Source organism: Macaca mulatta, chromosome 7, assembly GCF_049350105.2.
Source record: "Macaca mulatta isolate MMU2019108-1 chromosome 7, T2T-MMU8v2.0, whole genome shotgun sequence".
Taxonomy (NCBI): domain Eukaryota; kingdom Metazoa; phylum Chordata; class Mammalia; order Primates; family Cercopithecidae; genus Macaca; species Macaca mulatta.
This window is the reverse complement of record NC_133412.1, coordinates 47,045,127-47,060,222: the sequence shown is the minus strand read 5'-3', so window position 1 is coordinate 47,060,222 and position 15,096 is coordinate 47,045,127. Positions and strand designations below refer to the sequence as shown.

Here is a 15,096-nt window from a genome sequence, read left to right as displayed (position 1 = left end):
CTGCAATTCAAGTACTTTTGGGAGGCCAAGGCGGGAGGATTGCTTGAGCCCAGGAGTTCAAGACCAGCCTGGGGCAACATAGTGAGACCCAGTCCCTATTACTTTGTGGTTTTTTTTTTTTTTTTTTTTTGAGCTAGGGTCTCATTCCATTGCCCAGGCTGGAGCACAGTGGCGCCATCACAGCTCACTGCAACCTCTGCCTCCCAGGCTCAGGCAATCCTCCCACCTCAGCCTCCCCTGTAGGTGGGACTACAGGTATGTGCCGCCATGCATGGCTAATTTTTAAATTGTAGGGATGGGATTTCAGCATGTTGCTCAGGCTGGTCTCGAACTGAGCTCAAGCCATCCTGTAGTGCTGGGATTACAGGTGTGAGCCACCATGCCCAGGCTGTCTCTGTTAAATAATTTAAAAAGCAGGCTGGGTAGTGACTCATGCCTGTAATCCTAGCACTTTGGGAGGCCAGGTTGGGAGGATTGCATGAGGTCAGGAGTTTGAGACTAGACAAGGCCACAGAGCAAGGCCCCATCTCTACAAAAATAAAAAATTAGCCAGATGTGCCGGCATTTGCCTGTAGTTGCAGCTACTCAAGAGGCTGAGAGGATTGCTTGAGCCTGGGAGGCTGAGACTACAGTGAGCTGTGATCATGTCATTGCACTCCCTTCTGGGTGACAGAATGAGATCCCATCTCAAAAAAGTAAGAAAAAAAGCCAGCCTGGACAACATAGCAAGACCCCATCTCTACAAAAATAAAAAATTTTTTAATTAGCTGGGCATGGTGCTGAGCACCTGTGGTCCCAACTACTTGGGGGGCTGAGGCAGAAGGATCACTTGAGTCCAGGAGTTTGAGGTTATAGTGAGTCATGATTGCACTCCTGCATTTCAGCCTGTGCAACAGAGCAAGACCCTGTTTCTGAAAAAAAATTAAAAAACAAGAAAATCAAAAAATAAATTCTGTATCTACTAAAATAGCAATTTAACGTTTAGTGTTCTGAAGCATTCTAAAAACACACATATAGGCCAGGTGTGTTGGCTCACGCCTGTAATCCCAGCAGTTTGGGAAGCTGAGAAGGGCTTATCACCTGAGGTTGGGAGTTTGAGACCAGCCTGACCAACATGGAGAAACCCTGTCTCTACTAAAAATACAAAATTAACTGGGCCTGGTGGCAGATGCCTGTAATCCCAGCTACTGGGTAGGCTGAGGCAGGAGAATTGCTTGAACCTGGGACGCGGAGGTTGGGGTGGCTGAAATCACGCCATTGCACTCCAGCCTGGGCAGTAAAAGCAAAAATCCATCCCCTCCCCCCCCCAAAAAAAACTCAACACACACACACACAAACACATATATGACATTGTTTACTACTATACTGTGAGTGACTAGTGCATTTTATCTTCTCCCTTAACTTTTGAATCAGCTTTTGGCAAGGACTAATACCACACTTTTATTATGAATAACAAAATATTAAACTATCATTTTAGTTAAAAAAAAAAAAAAAAAGTGGTCGGGCATGGTGACTCACATCTGTAATCCCAGCACTTTGGGAGGCCGAGGCAGGAGGCTGAGATTGGGAGTTCGAGACCAGTCTGACCAACATGAAGAAACCCTGTCTCTACTAAAAATACAGAATTAGCAGAATATCTACTAATACAAAAGGCAGAAGAATTGCCTGGACCCAGGAGACAGAGGTTGCGGTGAGCCAAGATCGTGCCATTGCACTCCAGCCTGGGCAACAAGAGCGAAACTCCACCTCAAAAAAAAAAAAAAAAAAATCAGCCTCAAATCCAAATTAAATTCAAGTAAAATGTGTGTTCACCCATGCAATGGGATATTTCACCATAGTTTCGACAGTATTTTTTCTAATTTATGTTGTCCCCAATGTTTTTTGTTTAAATGTCTAGAAGTCATACTTAATATGTAGATAATTATGGTTGTCACATAAAAAAGGCATTGTCCATTTAACATATTATCTTGTATTTTTTAGTGCTATCTTTCAATTTGTTCCACAAACAATGAGTGCCAGGTGAATGCAGGCCACTGTGCCAGATGCTGGGAGGACGTGCTGAATGAACAGCCATCACACAGCTACGTAATTCTTAGTGCTTTTGATTTTAATCCTTTTGGCATATCTAAATGTCAGAAAGTGAATATATACATACAAAATTCAAAACACCTTCCTAAAATGGTTATTATTGGCCAGTCATTTACATCTTTATTTTGAAAGTTTGAATTGTCAAATAGTTCTAAAGTGCATTCTTGCAGCTAATAAATAGCAGCATTTGTTTATAAAACCTTAAGAAATTCAGACCAGGGCTGGAAAAGTCACAATAAAAAAATCAGGCATGATCTAGATATATTCTTCCTTAATCATCTAAGACAAACACTTGTGTGAATTAGTTTATAAGTATACATGAAATATATTTTAACAAAGCATTATAAAAAATTCATACAGCAATGAAAAAAGGAGTCTTCCTCTGCTATTAATATTAAATATGGCAAAACATATACTATACAAAGGTTTGTTGAATACTAGTTGTCTTTGGAACCATAGGGAAAGCTTTGCTCTAGGTCAGTGTATGATGTAGCTGAGGTCCGTGATTTTCAACAAAGTTGGAGTTCTACAAGATGACCTGGAAGACTGCTTCTGGCATATGGCTTTCGAGAAATCATCCACACAAATGAAAATGTTCTTTCAATACTGGGACTGTCAGTTCATGGCTTTTTGCGCCTAAAACACAACAACCAGCACTTAGAGTTGAACTTTGCAATTAGTAACACATTCATAGCAGATCAGTCTTTAGAAGGTCTTTGAGAAGTCCCTCTGAGAAAGCAAACAACTTTTATAAAATATGCTTATCTTAGTATTAAATTTAGAAAACAGGATTTCCCATCTTTATCCTGCTGCAACAATCTTCTAAATTGCTCGTTAAGGAATGTAAATGTTTAAAATGTTATATCTACGTATATATGTATATATACGTTTATAACATTTTATATATGAATGCATGTATTTGTAAAGAAGGGATTTTATTAAAATATGGAAAAAGACTGGGTCAGACTCCTGAGTATGAGTTTAACAGAAGAGGAAAAGGTACAATTCCTTCCCTACTATAAATTCTTCCATTCAGTGTTATTTATTTTAGTGAACACTTATTGCTACACCAAGACCAAGAAGCAAGTCAGAAAACAATGATTTACACAAAGCTGTCTAGTCCCCAACTTAAGCCTTTAGCCTTCCCTCCTTAGAGGTACTCTCAGTTCGGCCTCAGAAAGCTTTATGAGCATTGGCAGAATATGAACAAGAGCCACCAATCTTCCACCACCGCCTGCCTTGCAGCTCTGATTGCTCTTATCCAGCCTTCTGAGGCTCTCAGTATTCCAGCTGCCTACTGCAGTCTGCCCGTGGGGGCCCAGATAGTCCAAGGGGAAAACCAAAACCATATATTTGTTCTGAACAACAAGTGGATAGATGGTAGAATAACGTAAAGACCAAAGGAGGAAAAAAGCACACAGCAAGACCCCAGTTACAGGCAGTGCTCACTTGGGTTGTGCGTGATGCTGATATCCAGGTCCCAGTTGGGATCCTGCTTTCATCTCCACAGCCACGGAACACTGAGAGGAAAATGACAAGAGGAAAAAGATCAGCTCCTCTCAATAGTCTATAAAATACAGTTATTTAGCGGGTGTAGACCTAAGTGAAATGCAATATTGCTTTCTAGTTCAGCAAAGACTCTTATGTTAAAACATCAGTCACTTGTAATTTATTTCTGGCACAGGCCACAAATGTTGTGAGTCAGAAGGGTCTTTAGAGGTCATCTAGGTAACTCATCTCATTTTAGATAAGTTCGTGAAGAGAGGTGGTGGCTAAGGCCATAGGTTAGCCTCCTGACCCCTCCCTTCCCATGTTCTTTCCAAGAGCTTCTCCTCAGGAGTAACAGTTGCAAGGGGGTTCCTGATGAAGTGGATTCTTGTTATTCTAGGAATAGGCCTACATGGTGCACTGGCAATGTGAGATTATACCTCAGCGTTTTCAAAGAGCATAAAAATCTAGAGCTGTGGGGTTTAAAACGTGACAAACCTAATTTTAGTAAGCAGAGAAATATTTAATTTTTCCCCTACCCTTGTTTCTACATCGGTCCATTCAGACTCTGCACCATCTGGTTGGGCAGGTGCTACTGTGGAAGATCTTCGTTTTCGACTACTGAAAAGGGGGAAACATGATGCAACAATTATTTTTGCATCTAAAAAGAGGAAAAATATTAGAGGTAGGGAAATAATATCTACATCCCTTTGGAGAATTAATGATACATTTCACAGGCTGTTCTGTTCCTCAGAAATAAGCAGCTAAGAAAATGACCAACTTTTATACAGAGATTTTTGATGGTTACTTACCCATTCGGTGATTCTTGCTTTAAAGTCTCAATATCAGTAAACTGAACAGATTGTCCACCACCCCTTGTTTTATAAATATCACCCTAAAGCCAAAAGAAAAGGTCACTGTTACACATTGATACACCCAAATGAAAAACACACATATATATTTCAAATTGTTCTCATGATTCTATTTTATAGAAATTCCCATCCACAAAATCAGATGGTACTTGGTACTTGCTGAGTCTGTACTATCAAAATAATTTAGAAATTTGAGTACGTATCTCTCACAAACAAAAGAAGTCCAATACAATGTAATCAGTAACATTCATAATTGCAGAAAAAAATATTTCTTTTGCTCTACCTGTAATTTAAAAACTAAACTGCACTAAGGATCAAGAAATTTGCTGGAAATTTCTACATGCTCTAAGACATGGCACTTTCTTCTCTGAGTGCCCCCTGTTGCCCATATTCAAATGACAGTATAGTCTCATTTGTAGCTAATTATAAGAACAAAAACTCTAAATTGAACTTGAAATAAAAAGCTTTTTTTTTTTTGGTATTATCTTTTACTTTCCTGACTATTCACTGACTCTATGATCAAAGGAGAATTCTTCTATAGGCAAGCAAGTCTCTTCTTTCTGGAAAACAGCTTTAGGCAGCTCAATACTGAGTAATTTTGATGGGTCAAATTTTAACATAGATTTTGTTTTATTTTGTTTTTGTTTATCTTGAACTGACAGAGAGCAATGGGAGTTCTTTGCTTAGATTTACTTTTTAAGTCGTGGTTAAAACTAAATATAGTCATTAAAAATTAAAGTACATCATGGATCTAGAATTCTAAGAAACTGAAGAATCTACACCTATTTAAAGCATACTTAGTCCCACTTTGGCAGACTTAAAACCTAAGCAGTGACTAATTTTCTGCTAACAAAAAGGTTATATCAAATACTCATTGATGTTCCAGTTGACACTGCCTGTGTGCCACTAAAGGAGTAGCAGGACAAATGGACTTTTGTTGAATTTTTTAATATATTTTTTTCTCCCGTGAAAATTAGTTTACCTTAATTAGTTTAGTTTCAATCTCCCCATCGGAGGCTAGTTCCTGGTGGGTCAGCATGTACTTCTCACACTTAGCTAGTGCCTTTTCATTTGCAACAGATACTGTGATGGCATGAGGGACATGTGGCTGCATGACTGTTTCAGTTTGCATGTTAGAGGCGGGCTTATGATCTACCCATCTGTCTCCTGCAGAGCGTGATCGTCTGTGTCGGAGACGAATTGGTGGTGCGTTCTGATCAGGTTGAAAGAGGAACTGAGAAACAAGCATAACCCATAATTAATTAAAGGGTATTATTAGAAGTGCAGCAGGTTCGGCTACATTAGTTGATGACAGTATCATAGCAAACCTTTCCAAAGCTAAATATTTTATTCAAGTAATTTAAACATCTTTGCATTTAAACACAAAACCAACAAACATCTTTAATGCCAACTTGTATGTTACACATTCTACCTGGGAGTTTCCCTTTCAACAAAGGATAAAAGAAAAAATTCTGGTAATGCTGCAAGTCTTTCCTGCTTGGGGGTCATTCAGGACAAACAACTCATTTCATATTTTTGATCAAAAACCATTATTTATCCCTGCTATTGAGAGGTAATCTATTACGTCCACAACTCTGTTAAAATCTTCAATAAGATCAATGAAAGCCCTATACATTTTCTAGGTTTCTAAACAAAACAGAAAACAATCCAAAGAACATAAGGTATAATAAGAACCATATGAATAAAATGATTAAAGAAATGTGAAATACTTCTGAGTGCTTTCAGTTAAGATTTTAAAACCTCAAAACAGAACTTCATGAAAAGTTCAAATACAATAATGGCTACAATATACCAACTAATTTTTCCCCCAAACATTTCATACAGGTTCCAAGAAACAAATAAATAATACAGCGTCAAATCAGTCTCTTATCATACAATAAAAAACTAGTTGCCAGGCCAGGCATGGTGGCACATGCCTGTAATCTCAGCACTTTGGAAGGCCGAGGTGGAGGAATCAATTGAACTCAGAAGTTCAAGTCCAGCCTAGGCAACATGGTGAAACCCAGACTCTACAAAAAAATACACAAAAAAATTAGCTGGGCTTGGTGACACGTGCCTGTAGTCCCAGCTACTCAGGAGGCTGAGGTGGGTGGATCACTTGAGCCCAGGAGGTGGAAATTGCAGTGAGCCAAGATCGCACCACTGCACTCCAGCCTGGGCAACAGAATGAGACCCTGCCTCAAAAACAAACAAGTTGCTTCCGGTCAAATGTCATGTAAATCTGGCAAAGTTAAGTTAAGCACATTCAGCCTAAGAAAATAATATTTCACATATATGCCATAGTTATAGTTTGAAGCAATGAATTATCTCTGGTGTTTTATGAACATCTCCTGTTTGTAAAACTGAAAACGGGGCTGAGTGCAGTGGCACACACCTGTAATTCTAACATTTGTGAGGCTGAGATAGGAGAAGAATCACCCGAGACCAGCCTAGGCAACGTAAGAATTTCTCGGGTGTCTTTTGGTCTCGGGTGATTTCTACAAATTTCTACAAAAAATTTAAATTTTGTGTAAATTTCCACAAAAATTTTAAAAATTAGCCAGGTGTGATAGCACATGTCTGTGGTCCCAGCTGCTCAGGAGGCTGAGGTAGAACGATTGCTTGAGCCTGGAAGGTCAAGGCTGCCGTGAGCCTAGATGATGCCACTGCACTCCAACCTGGGCAACAGATGAAGACCTCATCTCAAAAAAACAAACAACAACAAAAAAAACTCCAAAAACAAAACTGAAAGCAAATGGAAAAAGTCTATCACAGGCCAAATCCGTCAAAGCTAGTCAAGTATGAAGACCTCAATTTCAAAATGCACATCTGAGGAACTGAATCATTTTCCCTATATAGTCGTACAAATGCAGCACTAGTGACAGCTCCAAGACATGGGCAATACAGTTTGCCATTAAAGATGCTGAGCCTCAAGACAAACAGGAAACATTTCATTCTGACAATGATTTATTTAATGTTGAACACGAAAGTCTGGTCCTTATCATCTACCATTTAGCAAAAGCGAGGGTTTTCTTCAAACATTTAACAGTAAACATATGATGAAACAAGCTTCGGAAAGATGATAATCCATACGATCTACTAGCATTTATGAAATAAATATTTAAATTTTTTTCCTCACTCAAGTATAAATTTAGTCCACTTGACATAATTTTTGACCAACAAACTTAGACGCACAGATACTAACCTTATAGTAACTTTTCTGCTGCACTTCTAAATAGTTTGATTTCACGTAAGAATCTCTAGTAAATTCCTTTAAATATCTCATAGCCAAATTAGATATCTCATTACTGTTTGCAAGGCATAAGCAAGGCTTGAATAGTTTTCAGCCTATAAACTGTCATGAAATGACTTACTAGAGTTGGTCAGAATGACCATTTACCTAATTTGCTGTCTAAAAACGTTTAAGGAAAAATCTGCAAAGAACTTAACAGACCTTAGAATCATCGGTTTCCCTGGTAAATCACAGGATTCATCACCATCCCTTAATAATCAGGAATTTGGGCCACCTAAATGAACATTCATCTATACCCTGACTTATATAAGAAAATCTAAAGTAAATGTTTACTGTAAGATTTAGAAGAAAAATTCTAAAAGAGCTTTGTTAAGATTTTACTAAATATAAAATCCACAGACATTAACTTGGCCCATTCAGATTCAAAAGAAACTTTAATCTTTAAGAAGACAAATATGAAAGTGAATTTATTTAAATACCCTTGAATGTGAGACAAAGTCCTTGTTAATTGAGATAAATGCCTCGATTAAAAGCAATTTATTGGGCATGGAAATCAGTAGTTTTAAAATAACTGGCCTAGACTCTTCAGTGAAAATAGTCAATGTCATAAAAATAAAAATAGTAGGGGGACAGGGTGAGACTATTTTATATTAAAAGAGATAAAAAACATAATCATGATATGCAATGCATACACTTTCATATCATGGATTGACAAAAAAGCTGGCTGGGTGCAGTGGCTTGCCTGTAATCTCAGCACCTTTGGAGGCCAAGGCAGGAGGATTGCTGGAGTTCAAGAGTTCAACACCAGCCTGGGCAACATGGTGAGACCTTGTCTCTACTGAAAATAAAAAATCAGCGTGATGGCATGCCTGTAGTCTCAGCTACTCGGGAGGCTGAGGTGAGAGGATGACTTCAGCTCAGGAAGACTGAGGCTGCAGTGAGCCATAATCATGCCACTGCACTCCATCCTGGGTGACAGAGTGAGACCCTGTCTTAAAAAAGAAAAGCCAATTTTGGGACAAATGCATAATGTCCCAATAGAGGATAATTATTTAATTAATGTTGATTTTCTTGGATGTGATAAAGATTGTGGCTAGGTAGTACAATGTCCTTATTCTTAGAGATTAAGTATCTCTAAGTCTGTGATTTCCTTTTACAAGGCTTAGGGAAATAAAGTTTATGTATCTACATCAAGTAACAACTGGTAAACTTAGGCAAGGAGGGAAAGACATTACCATACTATTCTTTCTACTTTGCTTTGGGTCTGAAATTTTTCAAAATAAAAATTTGGGAAAACAATTTTTAAAACTAGGGCTCGAAAGGAGGTACAAAAAATCTAATTTGGGGAAGGGGAACCAAAAGAAAAATATGGAAAGTATGCTTTAAAACACAGTCACCAATTTTGTGCAAAGCTTATTAGCTTATGCAACTGAAAAGCTCACACTACTCTGGCATGCACCAAATTGACCTGTATTCACTGAACACACTTCTGCTGCCAGATGTGTTTAGGCTTTTTCAGATGAAGAGCCAGGCCTCAATTTCAGTGAGTCAATCTTTCAAATTAACTGAGAAATCAGACCTTTTTTATACTATAGCCCAACCATTTTTCCAATGAACTTTCAGACACAAGTTACAAAAAACAAAGAAGATAAAATCTATTGCTACAATGCGTTAAAATAATACTGGCACTAACCCTGCAGCAATGATCCTCTTCTATTTCTATCTCATTTCTGAATGTAGGAACCACCTCCCTGCCTTCAGTCCAGTACATCCCTCGCCTTCTGTCTGACACGATACAAGTTTTGCTTTGTCCTGGCTCCTGCTGCCTACGCCTTGCAATAGATGTGACTTTGAGAGGTGTGTTGTACGTAGGAATTTTCTGCTCCCATTCCGAAATACAGGAAGCTACAGAAATGCTGCTGCAAGAGTTAGAGCGCCTATGTAGCTGTGGCTGGCTCATGAGTTGCTGGCCGTTGGAAATCTGAGCAATATAGTTACTAGAAAGCTAGAAAAATTGGAGAAAAATTAATGAGCAAGACTGAAAAACTGAGAGAAACAATTCATTACTTTTCTATAATGTTAGCACATGAAGACTTAACATTACAAATAATTATTTGTACTAATTTTTTGTGCTAAATTTGTGTTTATTCTAAATTTTAAAATATTTTTAAAGAGAAATTTCAGAAATGTAAGTATTATAAAATGTAAAAATTCTCATAGAAATAGTCATCTAATCTGAACAAAATATCTGTAGTACAAAGTTACTACATAATTACAAATAACTTACAGGCACAGGTGATGGAGAAACAGATCTTTGAGTAACTTTTTCTCTATCTCGCTCCCGAGAGGGTCTCTCTGGCTTCTCAGTTTTAGGTTCAGTAACAATAGCCTTCAGTTGTTTCAGTTTTTCATCTTTAACCCAGAGCTTATTCTGCATCTCCAGCTGTTTGGCTGCCACTCTACGCTCCTACAGATTATCAATGGCAATGTATATTATCATTCAATCACAGCAAACGAGTATACCAGATTAGCCAATCACTTTATTTCCTAAAAATGACAGTTCTCCAATTCTTCCTGAGAGTTAACGACCATCACCAAAACCCTACCACAAATACAATAATTCAAAATATTGAACCTAACTACAACGTAAAATAAATCATCCGACTCTGAGGCAAGCACTACCCAAATGACACTCACACATTCTTTCTCCCACTTCATTGTCGTTTCTGTCACCATGCCTTGCAACCTGGCTTCTAATCTGCGTTTGTCAGAAAACTGTCGCTGAAGTTTCTGGTTCTGAGTTTCAAGTTCCTGTTGCAAATTGCGTTTATCTTCTTCATAGATAGTAGTTGTTTTCTCTAAAATCTCAATCTAGGAAGGTAGACCACTATGTTCAGTATTTGGCATATAAACATTTCATGTCACTATAAAATAATCTTCCTTAATTTGCTTATACAAGCATATTTGTGGAAAGAAAAATCATGGAGAAAGCACTTTTTTCTCTAACATTTCATCTGAATTCCCACCCCCATTCTCAGAAATGAAAACACGTTAAACAAGTTCCTCACTCAGAGACATTTATAATTAATTTCATGTGAAAATTACTTTCTTCTAAAATGAATGCCTAAAATTTAGTTTTTAGGCTATTTTCAGAATTAAAAAAAAAAACTATATTGGTTGAGACTAACTTCTCTTATGAATGTGTACCCCCACCAAACCTCTAAATGACCCTCTGTAAATGAGAGAACAAACATATATTAGTGCTGCAATGCTTCTCAACAAAATGGTATTCCCTTCTACCCCATAGTAAGAGATTAATCCTGAGTTTATACTTTTACAATCTGATTTGTAAACCAAATACAGATTAAATTAAGCTTTACTGAGTATCTGTTATGTCTAAGGTACTATGCTGGCACTTTTATACCATTTCATTTAATCATTTATCTCATTAAAAACAGCATACTAAGGAAATATTTCTAATAAATCAAAAAGCAAGCTACAACCAAAGCTAAGCTCTAGAAAGCTCCCTTGTTTGGGTCAGAGAATATCCTTTTCAACTGTTAAAACTCTCATAAAATTAAAGAACATATGATTCTTCATTTCACTCACATTTCCTCCTTAGCATGGGATGAGGATTAGTAAATAACCAAATGAGAACTTTTTTTTTTTTTTGAGACAGGCTCTTGCTCTGTCATCTAGGCTGGAGTGCAGTCGTGCAATCCCAGCTCACTGCAGCCTCAACCTCCCAGACTCAAGCTATTCTCCCATCTCAATCTTCTGAGTAGCTGGGACTACAGGTGTGCACCACCATGCCTGGCTAATTTTTTTGTAGATATGGGATTTCGCCATGTTGCCCAGTCTGGTCTGGAACTCCTGGGCTCAAGTGATCTGCCTGCCTTGGCCTCCCAATGTGCTGAGACTATAGGCATGAGCCCCTGCACTCAGCCTGAGAAACCTTTTTTTTTCTTGAGACGGAGTCTTGGCTCTTGTCGCCCAGGCTGGAGTGCAATGGCTCAAGCTTGGCTCACTACAACCTCCACCTCCTGGGTTCAAGCGATTCTCCTGCCTCAACCTTCTGAATAGCTGGGATTACAGGCGCTCGCCACCACAGCCAGCTAATTTTTGTACTTTTTTAGTAGAGACGAGGTTTCGCCATGTTGGCCAGTCTCGTTCTTGAACTCCTGACCTCAGATGATCTGGCCACCTCAGCCTCCCAAAGTGTTGGGATTACAGCTACCGCACCGGACCAAGAACTCTTAATGAGCAGCATTTACAGGCCGTTGGAGCACAATAGCTCCCTCAGAGACCAGTGCTAAAACACCAGCACATAAATCTATCATAATAATGTCAAAACAAACCTTATATTCTAAAGTTTTGTTTTTCTTTTCCAGTCGTTCTATTTCCAATTTCTGTCCTGAGATCATCTTTTCCTTTTCATTTAGTTTCCCTTGCATGTGGTTTTCTTTACTTAAAACAGCATTGTCAAATTCTTGTAACAAAGCTTTAAAAGCATTAGCTGAAACAAAAACATACAGGCCAAGTTTTACACCAGTTCTAAAACAAACAATGATATCAACTTGTTAGCAGACACTAGATAAAATGTAGTTATTCAGCAAATCTCTGTGAGAATCAGTCTATAATGAGAAAACAAGTTTAGAGGGAAATCAGGAGCTTAATTCTCAAATTGACAAGATAGTCACAGAAGCTTTCTGTTAAATGCTAAAAAAAATATTCAGGTCTTTCACTGTCACTATAGCATTCTCTTCCCAATCCTTACAGGTACTTTGCTTCACAACAACAAATGCAAAATAGAAATAACACTGTATTTGGGATTAATTAAACCTGAGCTGAAATCCCTGGTACATCACTTACTAGTTATGACTTAGGCAAGTTAATTAATATTTCTGAGCAAATTTCATTTCAGGATGGAAATTTAAATACCACTTTATCTCACAACTTTTTGGTAAAGATTCAAATGAATAATGATAATAAAAATAGTAGAGCCAGGCGTGGTGGCTCATGTCTGTAATCCCAGCACTTTGGGAGGCTGAGGTGGGTGGATCACGAGGTCAGGAGTTTGAGATCAGCCTGACCAACATGGTGAAACCTCGTCTCTACTAAAAATACAAAAATTAGTTGGGTGCAGTGGCGCGCACCTGTAATCCCAGCTGCTCAGAAGGCTGAGGCAGAATTGCTTGAACCTGGGAGACGGAGGTTGCAGCGAGCCAAGATTGCACCATTGCACTCTAACCTGGGCAACAGAGCAAGACTCAGTCTCAAAAAAAAAAAAAAAAAGTAGATACATTCATTCACTGAGATACGTTCACTATGTACCAGAGTTTACTGTTCTACAGGATCTTCATACTTTATCTTATTTATCTTTACAACACATCCTAAGGTAGAAACAATTACAATCCCTACTATGTAGACAGGGGAAACTAAAAAATATTTCTTTGTGTCTCCACCACTGTTGGTAAAAAACAAAAGAAAGAACACACGCTCACTTTTTTCTTTTTGACTTCCTTAGAATACAAAAAAGAGCTGTGGAAAAATCCCTTGTCATTCTAATCAAACAATGCCTTGAGTCCTTCAAAGGTACCAAGACACAATTTTCTTTAACTTCCTTAAAGATGCAATCTACCATATAAACTCAGATTCATTGAAAATACATTCAATTTCAGAAGTTACAATTATTGCAAACTGGCCAGGAGTGGTGGCTCATGCCTGTAATCCCAGCACTTTGGGAGGCCGAGGCGGGCAGATCACTTGAGGTCAGGAGTTTGAGACCAGCCTGGCCAATATGGCGAAACCCCGTCTCTACTAATAGTACAAAAATTAGCCAGGCATGGTGGCATGTGCCTGTAGTCTACTCGGGAGGCTGAGGCAGGAGAATCGCTTGAACCCGGGAGGCGGAAGTTGCAGTGAACTGAGATTGTGCCACTGCACTCCAGCCTGGGAGACAGAGTGAAACTGTGTCTCAAAAAAACGAAACAAAAAATTAAATAAAATTATTGTAAATAGTTTTGCCCTTACATTGTTTGTTAAACTCATCAATCATCATTTGTCGTAGGTGATGTCGTTTCTCTAAGGCTTCAATCAGCCTTGGAAGTGTCTGCTCATCGTTGATATCCAAAATTTCACATGATGGCAAAGGTGGAAAACTCTGCAAAACCACGTCAGTAACCAATGGTTCTGTATTGAATTACAGAAAATTACAAAAAGTTACATAGGAGAGAAAGAGCTTATTTAAACAAGTTTAACACTGAATACAGCCCCAGTCCATCTAACCATTGCAATTTCTTGAGCTGATATATGTTTACTTCCCTAAAAATGAGAATCATAGTATGCAAAATAAGCTCATTTAAATTTTGTTCAAATTACTATGTGCTTGGTTCTTCAGAAGGTATGTAAACATTTCTCTTATATGAAATAATGTTTTTGAAAAAAGAGAGAAAGAGACAGACCGATGAGTGGACAAATGATACGACACCAAATCATACCATTTCCAATTGGACCTCGAGGCTGGTTTCTGTATCGCCTTCCAGGCGTTAAACCACATATTGCCTTGTCTATGGGTCTTGCTACTTCAACTTCTTGAGTCACTTCTGCAAATCTCATGACTTGCTAAAACACAAAACAAATGGAGTTTAAAAAAAAATAAGGATATCCAAGTCCCAGAAATGACTACATGAAACAAAGATTGCTTATTTTCATTTATGTGAGACACAGTCTCACTGTCACCAGGCTGGAGTGCAGTGGCATGAACATGACTCACTGCAGCTTCAACCTCCCGGGTAGGCCCAACTGATCACCCCACCTCAGCCTCCCAGTGTGTTGAGATTAGAAGCATGAGCCACCACACCAAGCCTAGTTTACTGCTACAATCAATGGTTCTCTATCAATTTATAAAACATTCAAAATATCATTCGTCTCATCCAAATAACTTTTCCCGAGAAAAACTCAAGACTTTATAGGACAACTACATTAAAATTACCAAGTTTTCTTCATAATCTTCAGCCTTGGGATTCACACACACGATCATCCGCACTTTTCCTTCCCCATCAAAGTAGTTCTTGAACAGATGGGTTAACTTTGAATCCCGATATGGAACCATCTACAAAGACATTCAAATCCAAATGTGTTACACAAAAAAATGCACACAAATGAAACTACACAAAAGATCAGAGCAAAAAAATGCACACAAATGAAACTATACAAAAGATCAGAGAAGGCTGCTGCTTACCTTGTTAGTTCCATACATTTGGTTCTCTCTCAGGACATCCATACATGTTCTTAGCGTCATTAGTGACTGATTAATATTACCTGACAGAAAAATATATATAGACGCTATTTTAGAACAACAATATAGTAGCTAGAGTGTGTTCTGTTTGCCTA

General features: G+C 38.3%; 1 protein-coding gene across 4 annotated transcripts in view; it reads right to left on the bottom strand.

The window, feature by feature from the left end:
- Nucleotides 1-2,086: 2,086 nt before the first annotated feature.
- Nucleotides 2,087-15,096, bottom strand: part of KIF23 (kinesin family member 23) — a 34,562-nt gene continuing 21,552 nt past the window's right edge. For 2 of the 4 annotated variants that reach the window (XM_015142558.3, XM_001086180.5), the window contains 13 exons: nucleotides 14,945-15,024; nucleotides 14,696-14,815; nucleotides 14,202-14,325; nucleotides 13,735-13,893; nucleotides 12,060-12,217; nucleotides 10,399-10,572; nucleotides 9,989-10,168; nucleotides 9,395-9,706; nucleotides 5,431-5,682; nucleotides 4,389-4,471; nucleotides 4,116-4,197; nucleotides 3,538-3,608; nucleotides 2,087-2,724 (listed from right to left, as the gene is read on the bottom strand). In XM_015142558.3, the coding sequence (XP_014998044.2) occupies nucleotides 2,709-2,724; nucleotides 3,538-3,608; nucleotides 4,116-4,197; nucleotides 4,389-4,471; nucleotides 5,431-5,682; nucleotides 9,395-9,706; nucleotides 9,989-10,168; nucleotides 10,399-10,572; nucleotides 12,060-12,217; nucleotides 13,735-13,893; nucleotides 14,202-14,325; nucleotides 14,696-14,815; nucleotides 14,945-15,024 (1,811 nt within the window). In that variant the 3' untranslated portion in view covers nucleotides 2,087-2,708. The remainder of the gene's footprint in view (nucleotides 2,725-3,537; nucleotides 3,609-4,115; nucleotides 4,198-4,388; nucleotides 4,472-5,430; nucleotides 5,683-9,394; nucleotides 9,707-9,988; nucleotides 10,169-10,398; nucleotides 10,573-12,059; nucleotides 12,218-13,734; nucleotides 13,894-14,201; nucleotides 14,326-14,695; nucleotides 14,816-14,944; nucleotides 15,025-15,096) is intronic. The other 2 variants (XM_015142561.3, XM_001086776.4) reach the window with 1 other exon arrangement.